The sequence below is a fragment of the Poeciliopsis prolifica genome, unplaced genomic scaffold (assembly GCF_027474105.1).
Source record: "Poeciliopsis prolifica strain line A6 unplaced genomic scaffold, Auburn_PproV2 SCAFFOLD002, whole genome shotgun sequence".
Classification (NCBI taxonomy): Eukaryota; Metazoa; Chordata; class Actinopteri; order Cyprinodontiformes; family Poeciliidae; genus Poeciliopsis; species Poeciliopsis prolifica.
In genome coordinates this window covers 6,746,146-6,774,019 of record NW_026562377.1, presented here as the reverse complement: position 1 = coordinate 6,774,019, position 27,874 = coordinate 6,746,146, and the positions used below count along the sequence as shown (strand labels likewise).

Here is a 27,874-nt window from a genome sequence, read left to right as displayed (position 1 = left end):
GCAGAAAGCCTGAGGAACATGGCGGATGGCCTATCCAAAAAAAGGTAACTATAATATTTTGTTAGACTGTCCTGAGCCCACATTCCTGTGGCGTTGCTTTCATAGACTTCATTATTGTTATATATTTAATCTCACAAGTATATTTTTTACAAATGGATGACAATTTCTCTTTTTAATATCTTTAATTTCCCTCTGCTTCAGCATCATTAATAAACGATATTTGTGGTTGTAGTCAGAAAGTGTTATTAATGGCTTTTAAACAAAACAGCTGCTCATTAAATCATTTCAAATTTATTTGAGAACTGAAAGTGCATACTTCAACATAATTTTCTCAGTCGGGTAAAGTCAGGTTTTACACCAACAGAATAGTTAAAATCCAGTTTTTCAGGTAGGACCTTTTCTAAAGAAAAAAATTAGATGTGTGACATTGCATAATTAATACAGAAAATAAACATTTACAGTAACAAGATTGCTTTCAAAACTTTTTGATCAATTCTGTTGTTCTCAGAATCAAACAAGAGACAATTTTAGTCGTCCACAAAGGAAAGGAAAATAACAAAGTCACAGAAACATCATCCTGACAGTATTTTAATATGATTCAGAAACTAAAAAGGCGATTAAACCATAAACACCGATCAGAGATCCTAGATAATGAACATTTTGCTAAGCTAATGACATTTTCATCAAATTAAAATAACACCATTAAAAGGGGCGGGGGACACAAATACAAGAAAACATCTCATCATGGCATGGAAGAAAATTTTGAATCCAAAGCCAAAAAAATTATTAAGACACGAAAGATGAGTCTTCCGATTAATTTTATTCTCAAAATTAATTTCTATATTTAATCCCACCCAAACGCTTACCATCCAACACTTGCCTGTAACTCTGGATAAGATTTGATCTCTGACCTTTGACTAACGTGACATTTCTGCTTAGCAACCAAGAAACAAAAAAATTTAATTGATTCAAATTCTTCCAAGATTTTGTAAAGGAAGTTCTGCGCAGCCACCGATATCCCTGTTTCTCCTCCGACTTTTTCCTTCCACTCAATTTTCCATTTATTGTGCCATATAGAGTGCTGTGAGTAATCTTGACCTTTTGAGAATTTCCCTCCAAATGTCAAGTCAGTAAATTTGAGAGAAAGGAAAAATGTGGTAGGTCTAAAAACAGCAGGACATGGACATGCTTTTCAAAAGACTAACATTTTTGTGTTCGATTATATTGTTTCACATTTTTTTTGTAGTGTAATTGAAATTTGCTGTGAACCTTAAGAATCCAAATGAACAGAAATAAACACTTGAAATTTGTTTATTTCAAGTTTACAATGACTAAGTACTGAAAGTAACTATTTGAAGTTATTGTAATTTGACATATTATTTTCACAAGTTAGAAATTGAAATCAGAAAAATTTTAGTTGTCTCTAAGTTACAAACATATTCCATTCTTCTACTTTATATCAACATCTTTTTATCTGCTAAAGCCATTCTGTTTTCCATACACTGCAAAAATAACTTCATCGGAAGTGTTAAGATATTCAAATTTGCATTAGCTGCATGGAAACAACCACAATAAAAACACTTACTGTTCCACTTACAGCATTCTGTCTCTCTGTTCTGTAATAACAAGCCTCTCAAGGCATCCTTTAAACAAAAATATTGACCTAACTGCAGAGAAAACCAACTGTTTTCTAAATTTTATTGCAGCTAATGGATTTATTCTTCCATGCCACAAGTCCTTAACATCTTGCACCATTGAATTCAGTCACTCAGGAACAAAAACAAAAACTACTAATTACAAGAAGTAGACTTTAGATGATTGCCAAACTGAATAGCAGAAGTTTAGAAAATAAATAAATAAATAAACATCCCAATAAGTTCAGCTTTATTTTTGTTGCTGCACATCTGCCACAACAGCTGTAACATCCAATTGGTTAAAAAGATGTTTGGTACCATGAAATATAAATTGGTGCTTAATTTCTCCCTGCATCTTTTCTCTTTTCAAAATATTCTTTTTTTTTTTTTAAATATTCTGTTTGCACAGTGATAAAACATTACATATACAGAAAGCAACAATGACACAGAAAAATACCAATTTGTGCACAAAACTCTCCAACTTTACAGAAAATATCAATTATATTTCAGTAGTCATCTAGATATAGATGCTACTTACTTTTTTATGGTGCTACTACACATTAATCTCATTTGCAACTTTTTTCCCATAGATATATACAACTATGACGAGTCTACCTGTCTCTGAAACAGGGTTGGTGTACATGAGGAAAGTTAAAGTATCTGTAACTACTTAAAGATACTTCTGTGCAAATGCTATGCTTTATTCAAACCCCACAGAGCGGTGGTCATGCCTGCTTCTGTCCACATACAACCCGTATATTAATTCATTAAATGTTTTTGTACTTGTGCAACAAAATCAACAGATATTCAGCCTTTCTGTAAATAAATAACTTAAACATTTATGTTTAAAGCTGCAGAGATAATCTATCGCTCGGCTTGTTTAATCTGCCTAAAGTATAAAATACACAACATGACTTAGAAAGGGCAGACATCTTCTTTTTTTTTTTTACTTTCATACAAGTTTTCGTCTCACTCTGTTGTGGTGGTTTGCTCAAAACCTGTGCATTGCAAGACTTCACATTTTAATACTGTGCAACACTAACGAACTGATGTGGTAGCAGGCACACTTAACGTTAAACGTGAGCGAGCTACTCTATATTGTGTTGTTTAAAATGGAAAAACTACAACAAATCATGGCAATCACAAATCGCACAAATAAAGGAAAACATTTTACATAATTTTGAGGTAAAAAGCAAAGAAAATGTCTTACCTAGCTGGTGGTAAAATTGTAGAAGTAAAACAGTACCCAGCCTAACATATTAAATGCATTGTAACAAGATCATGCAACTTATAATTTCTTTTTTTTTCTTCTTTTCTTTATTAATGACCAGAAAAGCTAAAATCTGTCCAACTCACTTCACGGCAGGTAACAGTCTAACAGAACTGACAACATCAAGTGACGTACTGACAATCAAGCACATGGTGGACCGTTAAGAGAGAAATGCATTAAAAGTGACCCATCATAATAGATAAGAATTATTTATTAGCCTTTTACAAATATTATGTGCGCCTAAATATTAATATCTTTAATGTGCAATACTGGTCATTGTTTTTATTTTTATTTTTTTTTCAAACAATACATCATCACCACTCTCAGTCCAAAGTTCCTGGGTGGAAGACCAGTTTCCCCCAGAATTGACTATTCCTGGATAGCTTTAAAATGTAAACAATTTATATTGAAATGCCAATAATTATAAAAGAAAACAAGCTTGGAAATGTTGAACTAAGAATCTCCTAACTTAGACACAGTGTTTTATCTTTTTTTTGAGTTTTACCTCAAACTGAGGTAGTAACTATTTTAAAGCTTTTAGAGGTAATACTTGCTTCGTTCTATGGATCACATCACAGTACTTCTGGATTATCATTAACTTTTGTATGTATGCAGAGCCATAATGGATGCATCTTTCACTATTTAACATATTAGGATGTAAACAATTTAATAGAGTTCTACATATGTAGCTAAGGAAAAGACTGATGACCTCTAATAATACAAAAATAAAAATCCTTACATAAAATTTAACTTTTATTTAAATGCTATAAGTTCACACTGAAAATGTGAGAATTATTCTTTTGAGTGGGAGGAATAATATTGTTATAAAATATGTTTGTTCTTCATAAAGTCACCGTTTCCACACTTACTAGTACATATAAAACTCCTTCGAAATAAATATAAACAAACCATCGTTAGATTGGTTTGTTTATATTATGCTTCAAACCTTTAAATTTCCTCAGAGCCTCTCTGAGTTTGAATATTTCGCAATGTCATTATTCCTAAGATTATAATTCAAACACAAGCCCATGATTATTCATGCAATTCAAGTAAAGCAGATATGTGTTGATCTTCACAAAAAGCAGGTATTGGAGATCAGCCACACAAATTACTGATCTCTAAACTGGAATTGTGACAAACAGGGCTGGAGAAAGACAATCACACAGTGACACTGAGACCATGAAATAGCTTGAGATTATGCTACTGCAATAAAAGTGCATTTCTAACAGGAGCACCAATAATGTGACACTGAATAATTGACTTAAAACAGGTGCCCTCTGTTTGTGACTGGATGGTTTCTTCTCCGCTCAGTAAAGTGTTTAGCGGGTCATCTCTTCTGATCTGAGTTTGTCAACTTAACTTCTTTCATAATTTTCAGTCATTGTTTATGTTTTTATTTACCATAACTGATACATGTCTCATACGTATCAGTAACATGAAAGTTGGATGAAATGTCACATGACCGTTCAGACTGCAATTGAAAACAGTGGAGAAGGATTCCAATTAGTACCAAATAGGGAAGTGGCACAAACTAGATTTTATTTTTTATTTTTTCCATCTGGGGGCGGTGGTGAAAGATCGGAATTGGGCTGATCAGACCGCAATGAAAGTCAGATGTAAGTCGCAAATGGGCAAAAAGATCTGATTTGATTATTGTGTGAACATGGTTTAAAGGTGTTTATATTTATTGGAAACGTTACTTTAAGAAATGTAAACACAGCAAAATTTAAACTGAAATTCAGTTGGTGGACTATTAGAAACTTACATTGCAAGATTTCCCCCAGAAAACTTGCTAAGCCCTGTGTTTTTGAGCTAAAAATATTTTAAGGTTGACAAGAAATGTGAAAAACCTGAACACCAACTATAAAGTCTTAAAAAATGCAAACATTTTAAAAAGACTTGAATAAATAAGCAATGCTAAGTCTGGTGGGTACACATGTAAATCCTGGTGGGCCGCCACGCTTACAATACACTGGGGGAAACCCTGCATTGCAATTTCAGTAGTGAATATGGAAGTCACTATGTAGTTTTAGGTTTCCCTAAAACTACATAGATGTTAGTAGTGCTATGTGGATCATCTCCACATTTTATTTATGTGCTAAATTAGTTTTAACCTAAAACGTCAGTGATACCCTTTCTGTGCAGTTTCTCTGACGTTTATGTTAATGGGTCTGTGCTATGGGTTGTCCTAAAAATTGTACTGCTAAATTGGAGCCAAAGCCTTCTTCTGATTGATCGTCATGGATGTTTATGAAATCATATCCAACCAGACAAAACCTACTGATTTCATCAACCGTTGTCTGTTGTAAGGTGAATATTGTAGCTGGCGTAAAACTCTTAAAGGCACCTTTCAACTATTATTTAGATTTGTAAACCAGCTGTTTTAGCCTTTTGTAATGTCATCCATAATATAATCAACAAACTTAACAGAAAATCTTTTGTTCAAATCCGTGGAAAATAAAATAAAAAGTTAAGAGTATTAATCTACACCAGAGTGATTACTCGTTTTATTTAAACAATAGATTGTTGTTCGGCCTTTGTCTCTCATAATCTACTGTCAAATGAGACATATTATGAAATGGAAAAATGTAATTTATGTTGAATAAAGCAAGATGTTTCGCTAGCCAAGAGCAGCAAAAAGGAGCCGTCTTGGAGAACCTATTCCTTTTTGTTGTTTTTTTTCTGGATAAAGTGCTTGAGTGTCTCCCCAGTCCCTGCAGTACCCTTCATGTTTGCAGAGTCCCTTCCTGAGCTTAGTTTCCCTTGGAGCACCTTTAACACTCCTTTGTCCCTGAATAAACGTGTTTGATTGCATGGAAGACATGTCTTTCTACAGAGAGATTAAACGTGTGGGGATTAACCTTTGAGTACCATAGTTTTGAAATTAATATGATCCTCAGGATAGAGTAATTTTTTCTGGAAATATTAGCATTTAGCATCCCTGTAAGTCTTTGGGATGAAATTGTTTGGAAAAAAATCAGTATTTCTATAAGTGAACTACTCCACTTCATGTTACTCAGACAGAAGATCAAATCTATCAATGAAGAGCAAAAACAGGCAGCCGACCTACAGTCACAGGAAAGAACAATCAGAAGACACGCCATAATTCAATAGCAGCCAACAATGTAAAGTAATTGTCTAGATTGAATTTTTCAACACCTTTCACACCAGGCTTGTTAGTCACTTTAATCAAACTTGAGTTTGTTTGGGGAGGTGTGACTGTTCAATCAACCTCTGATGGGGACCAAAATGTCAAAGTCTCTGTTACATTGAAGTGAATTCTGATGCAGTTTCAGTGAAAGTGTGAATGCCAAGCAAACCGCTTGCCGCTCCAAAATCAAGAAACCTACTACAGCGTAGGGCATTCTGGGTACAACCAAAAACAAATTCACGTTTCTAGCACTTGCAGGAGACAAAGCTCACAATCTTTTACCAAAGACAAAAGAGAAATCCTACAACAGCTAAAATGCTACTCCATTTCTGTTTACCTTTCGTGAAGAAGGACGTTTCGCTCAGTGTCTTCTTCAAAGGTTTTTGTGTTGTTTCCTTCAGTGGTTCTTGGTGCCACCACAGGTGAAGGGGGGAACGAGTTTTTCAACTGCTTTGGGTTGCTTGACACCTTCAGGGTGAAAGCAAATTTGGTTCCCAATCAAATCGGGTCCACTGGACTATCAGGTGTGAAATTTGCTATGGTAGAAATTTGGTTTGTGGTTTACTCTAACATACAAATATTAGGGTCAAATAAATGAGTCTATAACTAGGGAAAAAAAACCAGAATCATCTCTGTCTATCGCCATGCATCACAGTTGAGATTAGGATGTCTGTGCATCAAATTGAAACTTCTCCAATTTGGTCCCATCTGACCAAACAACATTGATTGTTCCTTAAGTCCTTGTAGTTCATCCACATGCAACTTTGCAAGCCCTAATTAAGCAATATTCTTTTCATGCATCAAGAATTTATCCTCCATACTTGTCTAGTCTTTTCTAATTGTTCAAACTTTTTCCAAGTTTGATGGAAACCTAAAAAATTGCTTCTCGAAGGTCATGATGTCTTTCAACATTGGCATTGTGTTAAAACACCCCAGTTTATTCCAACCCATCCCTGTTCTGCCATCTCTGTGATCGTTACACTTGCTGATGTGAGAAGCAATTAATCATGTGCCTTTGATTAGCAGCAAGGCTGCATTTTTTTCCCCATGACTGTACAACCATCTGCTTCAACTGTTTCAGCAAAAATGGTTTTATTAATACGGTTTTGTTCCTCTAAATTTTACAAATGTATGCATTATTGTTGGATGAGTTTATGTGTGAATAAAAAGTGGTTTAGACAACAAATACGATCAATCGAAAAAATTAATTGGAACAGCTAAGGTTGGATTTTATAGCAACATGATAAACTGGTGTCATTTTTATTAGATCTGCTCTGGATCGCTTGAACTGAACATCTTAAAGTGTACTAGCGTGTGAGTTTTAGGGCTGCAGACAGTCTGACATAATCAAAGCTGAAGTTGCTTCAAATCTGTATTATGAGCTGAATGCTGCTCATTCTAGTATTTTATGTGAAAACATACCAGTTAGTTATTCTGGCTGTGAATCACTAACATGATCTTTGTTTTCATCTGTGTCTCCATATGGGTGAGTCCTCTGTGCTAATGCTGTGAAACTTTGGGAATCAGGACAGCGTGCTGGTGCGTCTCAGCTGGACTGCTGACTGAAAGCGGGCCAGGCCAGGGTTACATTCAGCTGCTGGTTGTGTTGGATCAGTGATGTGTGGCGGTAGTGGAGGACAAGCTCCCTCAGTGACGAGTACAAGTTGTAGGGCTCGGCGAAGCCGTAACCTGTAGACGTCCTGTAGATCACACAGTGTTTGACGTCTCCGTCCACGCTGCAGGAGGGAACATGGGTCACTTTTTGTTTTAATTTCTGACTTTTAAAACAAAATATGCATGAAGTAAAGAAATAAAAGTAAATCAAGATGCATAGTGGTTATTAGAGTGCAGGCCAATGTTGATCAGCTTCTTTTGTGCAGCAATGGAGGATAAGAAAAGTCCATGATGCCCTGTCACCTTAAAACATTTATTTATGTCACTAGGAGTAAAGATCAGGTAGCGATTCTGAAAATATAAGCAATGAAAAATACAAAAATCAGCAAGGATCTTTCAGTCATGACACAATGGCTACACCAGGGGGTGCATCCCACACTTTTAAGAGTCCCTGGTCTATGGTAATATAGACCGTTTCAGGAAAAGTTAGCCAGTGCAAATCTTTTTTTTTTACTTATGACAAATTTGAAACAAGGAGATGTGAAGATACTCACACAACAGAGCAAGCAAAGGATCCCCTCTGAGTCTGGCTGTCCCTGATCAAGAATGTCCCATCCCGCCTTCCTTTCAGCAGCTCCTCCGCCTCTCTTCGTCTCATACCTCCAACATACCAACTCCTCTCCTCCTCATGGGTGTCGTCTTCAAGGGTGTAAGGGCTTGAATGAAGGCAGGTTAAATCAGCTGAATTATTTTGTGACTCCTCATTGTCTATTACAGTATTTGGTCATTCAAAAATGACATTCATTTTGAAAACTTGAAAACTTTTTCCCTGCAAAAGTTTTCAAGGGCTGATATCCAACACAACTGAACCTAATGAATGCTTAATTCATAGGCCTCTTTGCATACGTTAATGTAGGGCAAGGCACTAAATCAATTGTATATATTGCGATAGATGTGATCAATATCAATAATTTCATTGAACACCAATGCAGAACTGCACAGCATTCTGGGAGATGTAAGCAGAGGAAAGATTGGTGGCATCAACTCACTCAACCTAGCAACAACTTGTTGAGTAACTTTAAGGTTTCTCCACTTTGCCTCATAAATGCTTGAAGATAATAATAAAAAACAGCATGGAGCAAAAACTGGATAAGACGTGAAAGGTCATGCCATCAGTTTAGTAGTACTTCAGTTGTTTAAATAAAAAACAACTGAAGTTGTCCAGTTTTGCTTTTATGACATATTGAGGATGTAAATCAGTAACTTGAGCCAGATGTGTTGGAGCAAAATCTAAAATATTCAAGACATCAGCCGTCAGAAACTGGAGTTACACATCCTTATGTTAGCTATGACGCAATAAAAACTTTTTTTTAGAACTTCAAAGTTGTGTTAAAAGATCAAGAAAAGGATACTTACTCCTCTTCATCAGCTCTAACACCCAACCAGTTGTTAATTTGACTCTGTCTCATGCCTTGCTGGGTCAGCCATCTGAAACAGTAGCAAAGCCAGGTCAGAAAGATTCACTTTGTATTTGATTTTTTTAAACTAAATTGTCAAAATTTGATTAAATAATTACTCGGTTAGATTTTCTGTGCTGACTTTCATACATAATACATAAAATCAGGCTCTTTGATAGCAGTATCTGTGGTGCCAATACTTACAGAAGGTATTGATCTCTGATTTTTCTGAGCTGTACAAGATCAGGCTTCAGTCTAGTAATTTTCCTGTCGACCTCCAAGTGAGCCAGTGCTTTTGTCCTCAGTTCTTCCTCCAACATCTTCTTGCTGTTGTGGATCTCCTCCACCCTGGACTGCAGTTCATCAGAGTTGTTTTGAATTCTGCTGCCAAAGAAGCAACCAGGGTGACTATTTATTATTAGCTGTAGAAACATGGGAATGAATTGACTTCAGTATAACCTACTTGTCATTTTTTGTGCTGCTGTCTAATGTGAGGAACATGTCGATGTATTCCTTGCTGTAGCGCTCCTGGGTTTCACACTCCTCCTCAAAGATCCGAATAATTTCACTGAAAGCCTCAATGGCCGTTCGCTTGCTCTGGAGCTCCTGTAAATGAGGGAAATAAGAGCTTAGATCCCCAATCTGCTGTTTTATAAATGCAATATTTGAATAGAGGTAGGACAGTACACAAAAGTCTGTTTGTGTATCAGGAATAGTAAGGTACACTTTATTATGTTGTAAGAGCTTAGAACTTAAATGGACATTAGTATTTCAGTTAATATAGCAGTATAAACAGGCACAGCTTAATTATAGCTAGTTTTTGTGTAAATCTTAAAGTTACAAATTTGGTTCCGCACATGAACATATTCTGGTTAAAAATGCTGTGGTACTTGTTCAGGAATACCACCATGCCATAGTATTTAGCAGAAGCGAACGCCAAAGTTCTAACGTCAATCCAAATATCTGCCCCGAAAAGACTACATCCCTCAAGCACCAATTTAATTTTGGCATATTTTACACGTCCTGTAATGTCTTTAGATATTGCATTTATATTTTCATGTTCTCTTGTTTTATTTTGTACCTGTGTGTTTCATGTTTGACATTATGCTTGGCGTGCTAAATGTTTTCAAAGCTAGCTAAAACACCAAATGGAAAAATTAACTCTGCTTTTAGCAGCTTAGCAAAAGTTTATTTTTTACCTTAAAATAATCAGTGACGATGTAGTAACTCTGGCTATTTATAAATGTTGTGTTGGTACCTGTGAGGTTTGGTTCAGCTCCTTAAATAGATGGTCATACTCTTGACTTTTCTCCTTGTATTGATCCTGAAATATCCTCAGCTGTTCTCCGATTGCTGCAATATCTATCTCCATCACATGGTGCTAAGAGAAAAGAATATAAAATCACTCAGGAGTGTTGTGATGGGTTGTTTCAAATTTTCATATTCATTTTTCCCTGTTTCTCTTCCCAGGAATAGTCAACACTTACTTGATAGTATCTGGAAACCGGGTAAAGTAACTTGATATCCAGCTTAGAGTTGTACTGGGCTAGTGGTTTCTTCTGGTAGAACTGGATCAGGTCAACCAGTGAGGGAAAAGTCAGTGGCTCAGAAAAGCCGCACTTCCCCCCTTGATGGAAGATTTTTATTAGTCGGTTGTACCCATCTTTTCTGCAAAAGTCAAAAATGGACAGTCACATCTCTTCATGTTTAGTCGTTTGTTTTTTTTATCCAATGTTTATTTTCTCTTTAAGAATTCTTCAGAAGATACAACAGCCGTCAAAAAAAGTTTTTATCAAACTACCTACCATAAAAAGTTACGTTTGTCTTTCTGTATTTTTAATTTTTATAATTTGTCCCTATGCCAGAAAGCATCAGTAAGTGCTCCCTTTTTACAAATTGAGCAAAAATAAAATTTTTTTCTTTTTTCTTGAAAGAAATATAACATTTATATAAATATAAAGCGTTTTAATCCAGAACCAAACTGCAGCCATGAATTAGCCATGTTGCACAGCAATGCTTTTTTAGGCTCAAGGAGATGCCACTTTTTATAAAAACCATTAAAAACACAAGTAACATGATCAGATTGCTCTGAATAATCAGCTTATAATTACTAGGACTGGAACAATTCATGGAAAAAAACATGCACTCCAACATTAAAAATGATATTGACTGAAACATCAAAGAGGATATTAAGGATATTAAAAATATTTTTTAATCTAATTTCATAAATATGTTATACATAATTGGAAGACTTAGACAAAAAGCACAGTTTAAATTCCAGCTAACTGCTGTTGCTGTTCCAAAGGAAATGTCCTATTATTCCTGACAAGTTGAGTTGAAATTTGTCTGACAGCTTGAATATCTCCAGCTTAAGAATGCTGTTTCCTTTTTAAAAATGGCGGCTAAATGGTTGACACAACCTCGATTGTCAAACTTGTCTCTTTTATTAGAGGAAAGAACCAATGGAAAGCTTTAATTTTTTTAGATAAAAACTGTATTTTTAGATTAAGATTTAAAACGAAGCTTACCGCAGAGTCAGCGTGTATTCCCCTTTAGTCCCGCTGGAAGCATTTCGTACCAGAAATGTACCATCAGGAGTGTTTCTCATCATCTCATTTACCTCCTCTCTAGATAAAATAAAAGATAACATTTATCATTTATCTGATTTAGAAAGACTGAAAAAAAGATACCAAAACAAAATTGTAGAAATACTAGCCTTTCAAATTTATACTTTCAATTGAGATTAGTCTTGAAACCCAAACGTTGTTCATTTTCTACTTTTTTTTTTATCATTTCAGGATTGCAGACGTCTTAAAGTGTTAATTTGGAGCTTTGGATCCAAATTAACCCTAATCCAGATTATATAACTGGTTCATACCTTGAAATGTTGCCCCAGTACCATTCTGCATCAGACAGCTGCTGATCATCAGTGCTTCTGTCAGAGGCTGCCATTGCTTTATTTACGTTGTTCTCTGCTGGAATATCTGACCACAAAGCACAGAAAACTTTTATGTAACGACAAAATGAAAACAAGAATAGGAAAACCCTCCAATGAGGCTGAATTGAAACAATCCTAAAAAGAGTCAAAAATTTCTCTACAGTACTATGAAAACCCAATTGCTATGTGCAAAATTCCTTCATTGGATTAAAAAGTATTTGGCATAAATAATCCAAATGTATTGTTTATATGGGCTTGAAATTGATTAATCCCATCACGCCATGTTTACCAGCACCAAGTTTTTTCAGAAAAGGAGTGTTTACATGCGTAGAGTTGTTAAATTTCCCTAAGAAACACAAAGTTGAACTTCTGTTTATTCCAAACATAAAAACAAACGCTGAAGTGTCTTCGTTCTGCATCTTCTGGGTGCCAAGAATGAACTGGTACCAGGTTCTAACTAAGCAACACAAGCTGTTGGTCTTCCAGCGATCAGAATGAAATGAACATCCTTCTCAAAATAAATGACATCTCTCTTATTGGACAAAGGGCACAAATGTCAAGTTATTTTGCCACCATCAGAATAATCACAAATGTTCGGGTCATCAATCAGCATGAACCAGCTACAGTTTCATTCCTGCAGAGCTGAATGCAATTTGAGTATTCCCTTTGGGGTGCCATTTATTCCAATTATTCCCAGCCTATTTGGTTATCAAAAACACATAATGGCACAACCCATTTATGGTTAATGGAGGCTTCAGGGTCTGGCTGATTTGGACATCTATTTTATTAAATTAAGTCATGATGTTTTAAATTATTTCAAAAGTGAAAGTCAAAAGCCTTTTTATTGCCATTGAACAATAACTTTGTGAAATACACAGAAATATAAGATGAAAGGAAAAAAATCCCTCAAGACAACAAACTAATTGAACATCAATATAGCTTAAAACTCCAATCAATAATAATTTAAAACTCTCAAAGCATATGGAAAGAAACTTCATATACATCTATCTATGAGTTCTGGTTGTGATAGACCGGCGTTGCCTGCTGAAAGGCAGCAGTTCGAACAAATGATAACTGGGATAGGTGACATCTTGATCTAAAACATTTAAGTTTGACAAATGAGTTTGCATTCTGAATTAAATGCTACATTAAAATTGTAGTTCGATTGTTCATAATAAACATCCTTCATCTATAATCTACTTTTCTTTTTCAGATACAGATATAGCAAACAAAGTCGAAGCACAACAATATGATGCATAACACAGAAAAACTGGATCTTTTTCAGATAAAATGAATTAAAAGATTTGGAGTACCTCCTTCTTTGCTCATGTTCGTTGGTTTCAGGTCAGGATTCACATGATCTTGAGCAAAATGGGAGGAGAGCTGCTGAGGAACCGGTGTCCGAATGCAAGCTTTCTCCTTGCTGTCGTTTTGGTCCTTTTCTGTTTCCAGGAACTCTGAAACATCAACCACACAGCAACCCAGGTTTAACCGTGGTGTCAGCTCAGGACACTCGGTTTGTGACCATCCACACTCTCTGGCAGTCTGCACACACTGCAGGTCACCCAGCAGGACTGGAGGAGATATCCTGTCTTGCAGCTTGCAGGAGACTCTGTCCAGACTAGTGTGCTGACAGGTGACACTGTCTGACTGCCTAAAATACCAAAACTGGCACTCCTCAGCGCCCGAGCGAACTCGGCCAGACCCAGTTCTGCTTAGCGCTCAACCTCCCCTTGCCTCGCCTAACAAACAACAGCTGCCTGCATTGAGATGCCATGTCAGTGTGGCAGATTTTAAGATGACGTGCTGCCTTCCTCGTTTTGTTGAACATATGCATGTCAGTGTGTGATTCTGAATGCAGATGAAACGTGAGAAGTTGTCAGCTGGACATTTCTTGAAGTAATGTGTAGCGTGGGTCATTTTCTTTGAACAGCATGTAAACACACCCACGCCTGTGCTGATAAATGTGTGTAGTGAGAGCTGCTGTTAACAGTTGATGTAAGTTATCCCTTCTGCACTTGCGATGGCATGCCTGGAGATGTTTTAAATTGCTGCGGCAGGCAGAGCCGTCCGCAGGAGGAATCATACACATGCTGTTGTAATATAAGAAAGGGGCAAACTAACAAGCTCATGGCCTCAAACTGTCCAGCTCTGTCAAAACTTGTCTGATATTAAAAGCTGAAGAGCATCAATGTCTAAAAAAATCTACATCTATTCATTCCTCTTGAGCGTTGCCCTTTTACTTTATTTTATTGAGATTTATAGTTGAAACCAGAAGTTTTATGTACGCCAAATAAAAAGACATACAATTATTTCCCAGCATGTAATTTCTCTAAAAAAACAGAAAAAACCCTTTACATATTTATTGAAACTGTTACTGTTGCTACTGCATGATATAAGATAGATAATCTGTGAAAAAATCTAGCTTCTCTGCCTTCTTCTAGTGCTAGCTGGAAACAACCCGGAGGCGGGTCTTGGCACTGTTGATCAAGCTCATGTATGCGCTGATCATCCCATCTCACCTGTCCTTCTTCCTTACAGCCTGTCGTGAATGTTCAGACTAGTTTATCCAGTGATGATGGATCAACGATTTTCCTGGGATGATAAGTTGTTTCTCCATCATTAGCACATTGAGCAGCATGTACAAGAGGTTGATGGACAGCATTAAGACATTCCTCCTGGCGCTGATTTGTTGGTTTTGGTTGCTAGTGTTGTATATCTGCAGATGGCAATAGTAGCTCAGAGATGAGGTGGGGGAGCATGATATTTTATCTGCCTTCTGTTTTACTGTAATGACATTATTACAGTAACATTTATAAAATTGTTTTTTTTTATTTTTTACATAAATTACATACTGCAGCTTTAAGACTCACATACTTGGGTATACTGTGTGATTATTGAAATTTCATCCTGACTGCCTACATTTTTTGTGACAAATCCCCTTGGTAACACTTTATTTGACGGGTTGTGAATAAGTGTGTCATGACACTGTCATAAACGTGTAATAACGCATGTAATGAACATGAATGAGTTCATGAATATTTATGACTGTTGTCATAAAGTGTCATTCAGTAAATCATGATGCTTTTCGCGCAAAGTTGACGTTATTCAAAATGTTATGACACTTCATATTTAACCAAGAAATCATGAGCTGGCAAATTTGTTACAAAAGTATTACTGATTAAACTTTAAAAATGTATGTAGATTTATGGTTTTAAAGCTAAAGACATAACATACATCACCATAAAAATGTATGGAAATTTCCATGGCGTGAAGTACACCATAATTACACATAATCTTTTTTTTCTTATCTTGCTACCTATTTTATGAAGTGTACCAAATCCTTCTGGTGCAAAAAAGCCCCACATCATGATCCTGCCGCTTCCATACTTGACAGAAGGGATGGTGTTAACACTTTTTCCTGTAAATTTAACAATGGTCATGATGGCCAAACAGCTTAACTTGAGTCTCAGACTTGTGAACATGTCTCCAAAAATGAAGGACTTTGTCCGCGTCTGCATTTGAAAACTGTAATCAGTTTTTTGTGTGTGCGTTTCTCACTGTATTACCAGCTTCTGAAGATGCTGGCTTTAATTTTGGGATTAATCAGAACATTTTGGACCAGAATACGTTAATCTGTTCAACTCGTCTTTCTGAACTACATCACTGACAACTGTTTTAGTTTGAACTCTTTCATGAATAGACTGAGATTTGGTAAAACTTGTGCTTAAGATGAACTCGGAAGATTTTTTTTTTAATTGATCATTGATACACACACACACACACACTTATTCCAGCTTTGTCAAAGCTTTAAGTAAATTCAGAAGTTAAAAAGGCCAACATCTCTTAGAACTTTAATGTCGTCTTACAAACCTGATGACATGTCTTTTGTGTTTATGTTCAAATTTTACTCTGGTCTCAGCAACAACTAAATCCTGCCATCTGCTGGTTATTCAGTCGAGAACCAAATGGAAAGAAATGGCATTTGGTTTTATAGTAATTTAGGGTTTTGAGCAGCATAAAGCGGTTTCTTAACTCTTTTAGAGAGATTTAATTTTCTCCAAGACTCGTGTTGAAAGCTGCTCACTTGTAACTGATTCAGTTGGGCCACATCTGTTAGCCACGTTACGACTGGCTCAAGGTCATAACAAAGTTACACTGCCATAAATACACAGTAATAATCTGGGTTATTTACCCTGTTATAAGAGAGAGAAAATGGGGGATAATTTTTGAGTATTTCCACCATGTTCATTCATCAAAATGTCACAATTCAAAACTAAATGCTTAGTTTGTAAGTTAGTATTTATCTTCAAACAAAAATATTCTAATATAAATGAGATGAATGAGAAATAATTGAAATATTTTTCAAGCTACATAAATGAAACAGTTTGAAGCAAAATATTTAGTTTACAAATTGTGGTTATTTATAAATGAATTAATGACATGCTATTAACCCCCTTTTTTTTCTCTTATGAGAGCCTAAAAAAACAAAATGACACCTTTTACATTAGAGCCAGAAATTGTGTCAAACTCAAGGCCCGGGGGCCAACTCTGGCCCGCCATAACATTTTATGCGTCCTCCTAGACTTTAAACGGACCCCTAAAAATAACAGTTTGTGTCCTTGAATTTTGATTATCGATCAACTCAAAGCATTTTTTTTTATCGGTATACTGCCTAATTACTAGGAATGTCATTATAGTTTTATTTCAAGTAAAATAATGGTAATGTCACAATAAGAAAAAAATTATTCTCCAAGATTAATAAACTTTAAATTGAAATGAACATTTAACAATAACACATTCAGTAATACATTTTAAATATTCAAAATAAATCAACAAAACGGAAACAACAAATACAATTATGAAGACCGTAAACAAGACTGTCCTTCAAAAAAAGGGTTAGTTGAGACCAAAGCATCAGACTGAAGACTTTTATTTTCTGGTTTTTGGTAGAGAGAGAAAAAAGAGAAAAAATTTAATCATATAAATTGAAATGATTCAGCTTGTTTACATCAATGATACAACTTAGCAAATATAGAAAGATATTTATTAATATTGTAACAATTTGTTAGTGGAATATTTCAGTTCATTCTACCACAATCTTAATATGACCCAGAAAAAAGGAGTTTTACACCCCTGCTTTAGAGAAAACATCATTTTGTTTTCATCTCTTTTCAAGCTGAACATCACAATGAGATCCTATTGATGCATCCAAACTCTTGAAGCAGTACTTTTAATCTTACCTTGATCTGCTGGTGGAGCGATCTCTGCTCGCTGCTGTGATTGGTCAGGAGGTGGTGATGTAATCGCAGGAAGGGCAGCATCGGGCTCTGGATTGTCCTTCATGTGGCCAGTGTTCCCGATCCCAATGCCGTCCCTGAGATGGAGGGATGCTAGCGATGACGCAGCCTGGTGCTCGTCGTCTGTCCCCAGCTGGAAACTCTCCGCTGCCATTTTCAAAACGTCGACTGAATTGTCCAGGTTGGTTTTATTGAGGGTGAAGCAGGAAGTTGGGCCACAGTGCTGCTGACAACATACTATCAGCTCAGAGTTGCCCTCATGGCTGACCGATCAGATGGTGGAATTGCGGAGATCATGGCTGCTCAGTGTTGCCAACGTCGTCCAAGCTCCCGTTGCTCAGCCACAGTTTTAAACACATCGTACAGCAGGCTGATGGCATCGCCAGGAGATCTGGTCTGTGCTCGTCTTTATCTAGAGCTTCTTTGCTCAAGCACAGATCTGCTTATTTAAAGCAATTCATATCAGAAGTAATGAGTCCCATTAACGAAGCTTGAGGATGCAGATGAACAACAGATTGATTTCTTCAAGGATTCATGAATAAACTTTTCCCAAGAAGCCTAAGAGAGCAAGGCAAAAAAAAAAAGACTGAGGAAAAGAACGAAAAGGCCAGACGGCAGCGTTCAGTGGAAATGCAGCATCATTTGACGTCATGCTCAACATTTTTATTATTTATTCTATAACAGATTTCAGCCCTGACGCAGCACATTTCCCCAAGATTGTTTTTATTTTTGGTTCAGTAATTTATTTGCTAAACATTTTTGTTGCTGAGTTACTAAATTCCCAGTTACAATTTAATAAAAATAAGAAAAAGAAATGTAGCTTTCACAAAAGAATGTGAAAGCACAAGAGCTGAAGTAAAAACAGGATTTTTAAACATATTAAAATTTAAGTACTCCAAACATTAATTTGCATTTTTGTCAAAAACAAAAGGCTATTTATCTATATCTAAAAGTAAAATATAAATCAATGTGCGCAAATGATGCACAACAAAATTAAAAATGTAGCATTTCTTGAAGAAAGGCAGAGCAACTGAGATATTAAGAATAAATAAACTGTTCTTTATATTGTGCATTCATTAAAATTTGATAATTTATCATTTGGATTTTTTTTAGGAGGTATACATAGCTTTTATTAATAAAACATATATATACACAAATATATATAAAGGAAAATTGTTTTAAAAATTGGTTTTAGTTACTTTTTAATAAAAATAAATAAATGTATTTAACAAAATGAGAAAAGACATTAAAATAAAAATTTATATATATTTTTTTTATCTGAAAATGTAAAAAGCTGTGAAACAGAAAAGATTTCACTTTGAGGTGTCTTTTCTCTGTTTCTTCTCAAACTGGGGGAAAATAATAAAGGGTATTGATGTAATTTTATCTTAAAATTACAGGTTTCTTTGAACTAAACTGTCGCTGAAAAATTCTTAAATGTAGAAATCAAAAGAAAAAATTTTAAATAAAATCAAAAAAGCAAAGAGGGACTGTTCCACATTTGGGATTCAGTGGATTTCTCCGAACTTTGCTCCGTGTGAAGTCCTGCTAAAGGTTTTATCTGTAGATATACACATAATGTAGGTACAGCATTATGTTAGGAAGCCCTTTACGTGACAAAAGAGTTTAGGGGGTCAGCAGCTAAATCCTGCTCCTATCCCATAGCGATGGATTAGTCAGCGCATTCTCCGCAGTGTAACCTCTTATGGAAGGGATTTGTTTGGGGATATCCTTTATTTGCCCTAGAAGGGAGGAAAAATTACCATACCGGCATGTTTAAGGCAAATATTTAAAGAGTTGCTTCACATGACTAATGATATTCTATCCTGAGGGATGAGGTGTGCAGAAAATGGGGGGAGATTATTTTAAGTAATGGAAATGCAAGTGAAACGCATCAAATTTAAATATGTTTTTATCTTTACTAAAATTTTTACACTATTCTGTTTCAAAAACTAAAGCTCATCATATCTGACTACTAGATAAATCGTCTGTTCCTGCATACTGATAGGTTTTTCCTTTTTTTTTGGTGTTTTGATTACTGTGGGGTTTGGTTTGTTTCAGCCAAAGAAGCAGGTGAAAGTTTCTAAATTCACCAGCTGAAGCTTCCTCCCTCATCCAAACCTGCAGAGGAGAAAATGGCGTCGTGTGGAGATAGTTGGGATGGTACGCAGACGTTAAGTCGCCATGGGTTGACGCTCTTGGTTGATCATATTGAGGTTACATCGAGTCGATTATTGGTTTACCAATGCCAACATTAAGACAAATCCCTTAAAAACTGTTAATTTGAATTTTTACAGTATTTGGCCCAAAATAATCGAACATCTACATAGGATAGTTCAGCGAGGCTCCTTCTTCACCTGTTATTGTATTTTTACTGACATCCTCTTACTTTTCTTTACTGTGATTTGTTTTCAGCATTGCTTTTAATGTGCACAATTAATCAAACGAAATAATCAACGTATTGGCAAGTGTTTAGTTGATTTATTTATTTATATAAGGAAATCCAGTGAAGAGGATTCAAACCTCATCAGATGTCCGATTACATACCATCACTAAAAATGTAATAATTTCAGGTATTTTTCTTGTTTTAGTTGTCGTCTTTGTGTAAAAGTTTATATTTTCCTTTTAACTGTTATTGATTGTGTCGCATCCAGAACTGATAACGGGACATCTGATGTACGCCATATTTTCCCAACGCCTTCAAGCTGCCCCCCCACCCCCAACCCTCCATTACCCTGTAACTAAGCTCTGAACGACGAAGAGCCGTGGATGCAGAATATGCAGAGAACTTTTAAAATGGCAACTTTTGGAGCGGGCGTCATCCGACCAGCCCGGCTACAGAGAAGGGGGATGAAACGCCATCGAGAAGCTCAGCCACGCAGGACAGGATGCACCTACCTGGGCCAAGACGGAGGAGACCGGGGCAGCGTGGCGAACCAGCGTCTCGTCGACATCCATGAAACGGCGAAGAGACGTTGCCGGACGCACACGTGGCTCCGATCAAACCAACCACCAGCCTATGTCCTCACGCCATCCTGTGTCCCTCCGCCCCCCACCGCCTCCCGCTCCTCCTATCCCGTTGACGCGTCTCCTCCACAGCTCTCCATCATCTTCAGATCCTCTCCTGTTGGGTGTTATCTGTCCTTTTGAAGTAGCACATTTTCCCACGCTGTCATTCCTCCAGGTTTTCCATCTCTTCCTCACGGAGCTTCTTGAATTTCAGCCTGATTCAAAGTCAGTGCCCACAGTTTTAAATGCAGTGTGCAGGAGAAACTCCAATAATATTTAAAGTGCATTCTAAAGAAAAAAGGAGGGAAAAAAAGACCACAAAGTGTGGATTTTAGAGCCAGTGGAGGTGAAGGAGGAGAAAAAGCTGTATCGGTGCAGCACTGCAACTCTTTTTCACAGTTTGAGCCACAGTGAGGATGCACTGTTGGGGGACACGAGCAGGAGAATGAGACGGCAAAGGAAAAAAACTCCTATATAAATAAATAAGGAAAGGATGCCACTGTTGCTATACAGAGGAAGGGGCTTAGTAGTCTCCTGAAATCCTATTGGTCGGCCTGTTGCCATGTGCTCAGCAGTCAGCAGAGATGCTGCTAACAAATCAAGGAAATGTTCTAATATTAGACTGTATGTTTCTAGGCAGCGGGAGCCCCTGACCTCTCAACTCCGACTGCGTTACGTTCCACTTCACAGATCAGCATAATGAAACAAGTGGTGTGGAAGTAACTGGTTAAAAAAATGCTAAAAAATGTTACGGCGCTGTAGACAGAACCAGACACCGGCCCCCTCCGCTCCAGTACCAGGTCTCTCTGTGTCGTGCAGGTTGACTGATCAAAGGGACAAAATGAGGATGAGAGGGGAGGAAATCGTCTTTATTTTAGCCAGATGGAAATCATTCTGCATGGGTCCAGTCATTAAAATTTAAACACTCTTTACAGGGAAAACGCATCACTAATGAGGCAGTAATTATGAAGAGGTGACAAATTACACTTCTTCTTTTGCATTTTAAATTTCCTGCTGTTTGAATTTTCCCAGTGAATGGTATCCTTTTTTTAAAATGGCACCCTAGGTTAGTTTTTCCAGCTGCAATTGCCCAAATGCATGGATAAAACTGAACAAGATGCTGTTTTCAGAAACCGCACTTTATTTTCCTTTGCATAAATATTTCACTGAAACCTCACCCATAACATTTCTTTACCCCTTAGTTTCTTCTTTCTGTTCTCATCATTTTTCCTCAGTTATTCAAGATAACATAATAATGTCCACATCCTCCTCCATATGATGTATTTTTGCAACAAACTATTTAATCCCCAGGCTCCTCCTCCTCTGCTACATACTAAAGCTATACTGGACTCCAAACTGGTTGTAAGATTGAATCTCTGCATCAAGATCTGGTTTTGCTCAGCGACTTCTTCCTCATCCAGTGGACAGTTTCAGCCTTGAAAAGCCATTGATCATAATCAATTTTTATAAGCTATAAGTTCTCATCCATGAAAGGGGATGAAAACTTTTCAGTCACTTCGTCCTGACCAACACAAGCTGACAGTCTTTATGTCTTTAAATCCAGAGGTAGTTTTCTAAACTCCTTACATGAAAGCATATTCTGCAGGTTTGGTTTTAATTGTAAAATTTTCTTGGGGTGAATAACAAAAAAACATTTAGATGAGACAAATTTATGCAAATATATTTAATATATCATTTATATATATTTAACATACAAAGCTGATTACAATCTTTGACACGCCTGCTGTGTAAGCACAAAATATTGTGAATTCTGTGTCTAAGATGTAGGCGTGTAAATCGTTTTGACCAACAGATAAAGCAATGTTACAGGATTGTGGTGCTTTGCACATCCGTTAAATAAGACGGGATAGGAAAGCAGGAGAGGAGCAGCACACATCAGGATTGTTTGGTTTGTTAGGATTGTAGCTGCATCTGTAAATCAGTGACAGATTTAATGTAAAACAATGGATGAACACGTTTTATATGCACATCATTTAGCCCATTGTGAGTGTGCTGTGCTAAATAGTAAAATGTTAGTAATGTGCAAATATTGTAATGTTTTATTTCCCATTACAGACAAAAGAAGAAGAACTGTACTACAGAAAAGAACGGGTAAGTACATGATAGAACCGTCCGAAACTTTCTTGGAAAAATACTATTCTCATATCAACAATACTTATAAATGCAGAACGTATAGCAGTACATGTGCATTTAAATAAATGTGTTTAAGGTATATTCCAGTGGAGCTTTTCACAGCTCAGATCCAGTTAAATGTTCTGGTTTGTCGGGTTCGATAAACCGCAGAGATGCTGTCAGTCTGCAGGCCAGGACTTGTGGGGGTTTGTGGGGCTCCTGGGTTGAGCCTTTGGACTTCCCTGAACAGAGAAAATAATGAATAAGGGAAGAAAGTGAAGTGAAGAAATCTTGATTCTGCTAAATCCTCAGTGTTAACTGTGTATTTAACACTCTGTGTGATATAAATGCATATAAGTATATATTTACATTATGGTCCGTTCAAAAGCCTTTAGGTTCCTCCACTTATTTGCCGTTCGAGAATATATTCTAATAAAATTTAAATGTTACTTTAAACATGAATCTGCTAGCTGTATGGATAATTTTGGGCTTAGTTGAGCAGTTGCAGAAGGGCTTTATAAATTTTAGACTTTATGCTTTGTTTTAGAAATCTGGGTTTTTTGTTTAAATTTATTACAGTGGAGGAAAACTGTAAATCCTCTTTGAGGAAATACCTAAAATGCTGCAAAAATGTTAATTCATGTTGAGTTTTCTTCTTCCAACTTATTAGTAAAAATTAAGAGGCCACTTAAAATGATCAGTTTCTCTGATTTTACTTTTTATAGGTATATGTTTGAGTAAAATTAATATTGTTCTTTTATTCTATGAACTACTAACATGTCTCTGAAATTCCAACCAAAAAATTTAGTTTTTATTTGCAGAAAATGGGAAATAACAAAATAATCTTATTTTCGAAAACGATTCAGTGATTTCAGACCTCAAATAATGCAAAGAAAACAAGTTCATATTCCTTTAGAAACAACAATGCTAATATTTTGACTCTAGGAGAGTTCAGAAGTCAATATTTGGTGGAATAACCAGGAGGTTTTCAATGGGGTTCAGTGCAGTGGGCTCTTCATTTTTTCCAGAGCTGAATCTCTGGTGTGTTTGCTAAAGCTACGATATGCACAGATCATCACACTTTAGAGAAAGCGTCTGTGCATTTAGCCGCTGTTCTCGCCTCAGATATAATTCATTTCAATGATTTCTTTGGCAGAAGTGACTCCTTTCATGCTTTTTCTCATCTTTATCCAGCAGTTCAGAAATCTTTGCTTCTCTCTCACATTTTCCATTTGTGGAAAAGCTGTGGATTAGTCACCGTAGTCTCCCAGTGGTTAATCAGGGTTGGTGGTAGAACCAGTTCTTTATTGGTCTGGTTTCTGTAGCCACAGAGTCTGAAGTCTCCTGCACTAACTATTTGGATTTTTCTTTCATTGTCTTCTGAATTTAATAAGGTAACAGTTAATTTAACTCCATAAATGTGTTATTTATCCTAATATTCCTGCATAGTGACACCCTATTGTTACTGACTTGGTATCGCCAGCATCAATAAATTTACAAATTGCTCATTTAAAAATGTTCATTAAAACCACATGGAAATATTTATATCTAGTGCAAAACAATGTCTTTTTATTGCAGCTTTATGTCGCGCTTTCATACAGAAACTGCTTGACTGATAAATAAGCGCTGAGAAGAGACTGAGTTAATGTTGTCCTCGTTCTAATTGGACTTCATATTATAGCTCAGTTTTTGGTGTTTTTTTGGTCTTAATTTGGTCAAATTTGAAAAAGAGTGTTTTTGTCTATGCTCTGTTGTAAACCTGCAGAGTCAGCATCTCCATGCAGTCTGCCCAGTTTCCTTAGGAAACTTTATTTTTAAGACCGACTGGTGTAATAAACTCAGTGTGTCATAGCAAGAACAAAGCGACATGCATGTAATTTTAATATTTGATCAATTTGACTTTATTCTTTTGCTTATACATTCAGTGCGCTTGTCTTTTCCATGGGATTGAAATTATACTTAATTGGTGCTAATTGAATAAATTTAATTGCTCTTTTACTTTTATTTAATTTGCGTTTTTAGTTCTTTGTAGCCAGTGTTTGCTGTTATTTTAAGTGTTTTATACATGCATGCATTTGGCTTGGCTTTATTACACATTTGAACTAAATTATTGCTAAAAAATAACATCATAAATAAAATAAAGTTTTCTCATTTGAGTCATTTGTTGGCATTGATCAGTCCAAGAGTGTATAATAATTTTGGCAAAAATAAAAATCGTTTAGAGTAATAAAAACTTAAACTTTAGTAATATTTCCTCTGTTTCATGCAATATGTGCATGACATTCACTTTCATCTTTCAAATTTTGACATCTTCTATAAAATGTGTATACTCCTATCATCAAAAATATCTAAAAACCAAATAGTCTTTTAATATGAAAAAAAAAACAATTTTCTATGCAATTTTCTATGGTAGATATGGTTAAAAATAAGCTACATTTTTACATAGTTTTAGTCACTCTAAGCAATTTTCTTTTTAGCTGGACCCCGGGTCAAATGTGCTCAGAGTTGTAAAGGTTACTGGGTTCATCATAACTCTTACTTTAGGAAACATTTATTTGCTGCAGCCATGTTTATTATTAAATATTACTGTTGTTTGCACTGGAAATGCTAATGGCTATGTAGACAGACTTTAGTGAACCCACATAAGGTTTGATTCTCTGATTATGAGCTAAGCAACAATTTTTCTACCAGTTTTTAAATTATTTCCATAATAATTTTATAATAATAATTTTTTTTCATGAATTACCAAGAATTTAAATAACTATTGAAAGGTTTATAAAGTAATGGTGGAAAACTTTTCATTACTTCTTTCTTCTCACAGTTCTGTCTGCAGTAGCGTGGCAAAACCAAAAGGGGGCAGCAGTGTGCCATAAATCAGATCCATAACATAACATGAGCTGCACCAACTTTTGCTGGCTAAACCCCTCAAACTCTAAAGCATGTAATTAATTTTTTTACCTTTTATATAATCTTGAGCATGTTAATCAGTTATCTTAATGGTTACATTAAATACCAGATAAATAACAGATGAACTCACCAGAGAAGTCTGGGACTTTGCATAGTTCATATGGGCATAAAGCAGCACAGCTGTGTCATTGTGAGCCGCCTCCAGCGCGATGGACAGAGCGTTACTGCCGTCCTGCAGGCAGAGGGAAGCAGTGCAGAGAGAGGAAGCATCAGATCACTGTCCATAAAATCCCCAGAGTCTGAACAGAGCGTTGCAGTGTCAAACGGGCCGCGTGATTCACGTTGTGGATGGTTTCATCGATTGGTTAATTTGATAATTATGGTCAGGCAAATTAGTGTCATACATCTGTGATTAACCAGTTAAAAACAAAACAGGACGTTCCTGTGAAATCCTTCTTGATGTCCTTTGTTTTGTTTTTTTATTACCAAGTAAATTACTGCATCAGGATTTACAACATGTTGGAAATGGAGAACCACCCAAAGGTACTTTTAGTATGTTTTTTTTTTTGCACTTAAGTTTAGCTTTTTAAAATTTTTTATAGAAGCTGGAGCTGCTGAGTCAGATTGAGTGATAGAGTCCGTCACAAGTCTTGCCACGATTGCATGAGATCATCTTGATTATATCTTCATTCCAAATACAGAAGAAGGCTCATAGTAAAATGAAACAAAATAATTATTGGCATTAGCGTCAGTATTGGTGTATGTTGGTCATTTGCTAAATTCAGTTTTGGCCCAATAAGTAAAACTGGGAAGATTATTAATGAGCTCAATTTTTGCGAGAACAAAAGAACAAAATAAAACACTGAGCACAGAAGAAGATGCGAACATGAATATCTAAGGGCATTTTAGGACGCGTAAAAATAAAATTGGTGCTCAAGAGTCTTTAGATGGCAGATATAATTTGAATTTAAGTTAGCATTTTAGCATTAGCTTCTGCTAAATACCATTTTGGTGTAGCGATTTAGCTGCACCGGAAACTTAGTGACTAAGTTTTTAGTTAGCGGTGTCACTATGGGTCCATGTTGATGAAAAAGTTTTAAGTGTTTAATCAAATTGATCCCAGAAAGAAGTGAGCTCTGACACAAACCTAGTTTTCACACTGTAACTCAGCTGTACTTTCAGTTTAACATGCTGCTTTGTTTTTTCAGTGGGGGGAAGGGGCCTTTCCAATCGTCCAGCTGTGCTGAAACTCTATCCAAATGGCCGACTCATTCTGGCACAGATGTGAACACTCAAATATCTGTCTGCCTGGTTTCTCCCCAAGTATCCAGACCAAACAATTCACTGTAAATCACTTTAGGACTCACAAGGCTGAGCTGAGAGGGAAAAAAAGAGGCTTTAGAGGAAGTAATGAGGAGAGTTTGGCCTCTAACAAGATTTTCACCAGGGACGTTTTCTGTTTGGCTTCTGCAACCTTCGGGAGATGCATGAAACCTCTGCTCAACATGTTTCTCTACAAACAAGCAGTTGGTTGGTTTACGGGTCATTTGATGAAGTATGCAGAGAATCAAGCAGCGTCTGCAGGGCCTTGTGTCTGAAACGACGAGGGCTGTGAACTGAGAGGCTTTTAATTCCTCCCCTGGGACTTTGAGCTGCGTAGCGACTGTGTTTCCTTCCAGCAGCACTGATGAGTCAAAGGCAGATGACACTAATCTGATTTAGGCTCTTTTGGGTTTTTATCATTTCTCCTTAAGTGAGAACATTTCAAGTGGTGTGAAAGAAGAGCGATAAGATATGAAGTTTCAACAACTGGACGAAGAGGCAACAACAACTGGACGAAGATATTTGGTTTAGAGGGGGAAAAAATATGATTAATTTGTTTGCTGAGAGAAAACCGCCTTACATTGTCCACGATGGATATGTCGCAGCCAGGCTGTTCCAGGAGCAGCTTGACGATCTCGGCGCGGCCGTGTTCGCTGGCGCACATCAGGGCCGTGGATCCCTCATCGTCCTGGACGTTTACGTCAGCTCCACACTCCAGCAGGGCCTGCACCATCTCCTGCCGTCCGTGGCTCACCGCCAACATCAGCGCCGTCTGGCCTGCCTGGTGGACAGAAAACACAGTAACATCTTTACATAAGGAGCATTCACAAGCAAGCTGCCCAGGTGCAACATTTGCAAAAACTGATTACCGATTTTTTTTTAAAAAAGCCTAACTTTCTGATTCCATTTTTTGTTTGTATGAAATGTTTCTCACTATACCAAGAAAGTTGCTCAGTTGGCGTCAGTGGGGTGACTGATAACTGTAAACGTGCCAGTAGGTCATTCAGACCTTTTTCATGGGAGAGCAGAGGACAGTGGTTGATTTTTATACCTTTACTGAGATAGATGAGATCAGTAAATGGGCTTTACTTAAACCAATCACCAATTTCCCAAAATTAAGAAAATATGCACCAATAAA

At 36.5% G+C, this 27,874-nt stretch overlaps 2 protein-coding genes across 4 annotated transcripts in view; both read right to left on the bottom strand.

The window, feature by feature from the left end:
- Positions 1-572: 572 nt before the first annotated feature.
- LOC129377123 (phosphatidylinositol 3-kinase regulatory subunit gamma-like) lies at positions 573-20,796 on the bottom strand. Of its 2 annotated transcripts, none has more exons than XM_055056870.1 (12): positions 20,263-20,796; positions 17,308-17,922; positions 13,378-13,521; positions 12,005-12,110; positions 11,655-11,753; positions 10,614-10,794; positions 10,385-10,507; positions 9,590-9,732; positions 9,331-9,510; positions 9,086-9,157; positions 8,224-8,385; positions 573-7,791 (listed from the first exon to the last, which is right to left on the bottom strand). In XM_055056870.1, exons 2-12 carry the CDS (start codon positions 17,516-17,518, stop codon positions 7,602-7,604), a joined length of 1,611 nt encoding a protein of 536 aa, XP_054912845.1. In that variant the 5' UTR covers positions 17,519-17,922; positions 20,263-20,796; the 3' UTR covers positions 573-7,601. The 2 variants fall into 2 exon arrangements, with proteins under 2 accessions (XP_054912845.1, XP_054912853.1); XM_055056878.1 differs by having other exon boundaries at positions 9,331-9,507.
- Positions 20,797-22,042: 1,246 nt separating this feature from the next.
- kank3 (KN motif and ankyrin repeat domains 3) overlaps positions 22,043-27,874 on the bottom strand; it is a 35,954-nt gene continuing 30,122 nt past the window's right edge. For both annotated transcript variants that reach the window (XM_055056770.1, XM_055056777.1), the window contains exons 10-12: positions 27,317-27,517; positions 25,544-25,645; positions 22,043-22,748 (exon numbers count right to left, since the gene is read on the bottom strand). In XM_055056770.1, coding sequence (XP_054912745.1) covers positions 22,686-22,748; positions 25,544-25,645; positions 27,317-27,517 — 366 coding nt within the window. In that variant the 3' untranslated portion in view covers positions 22,043-22,685. The remainder of the gene's footprint in view (positions 22,749-25,543; positions 25,646-27,316; positions 27,518-27,874) is intronic.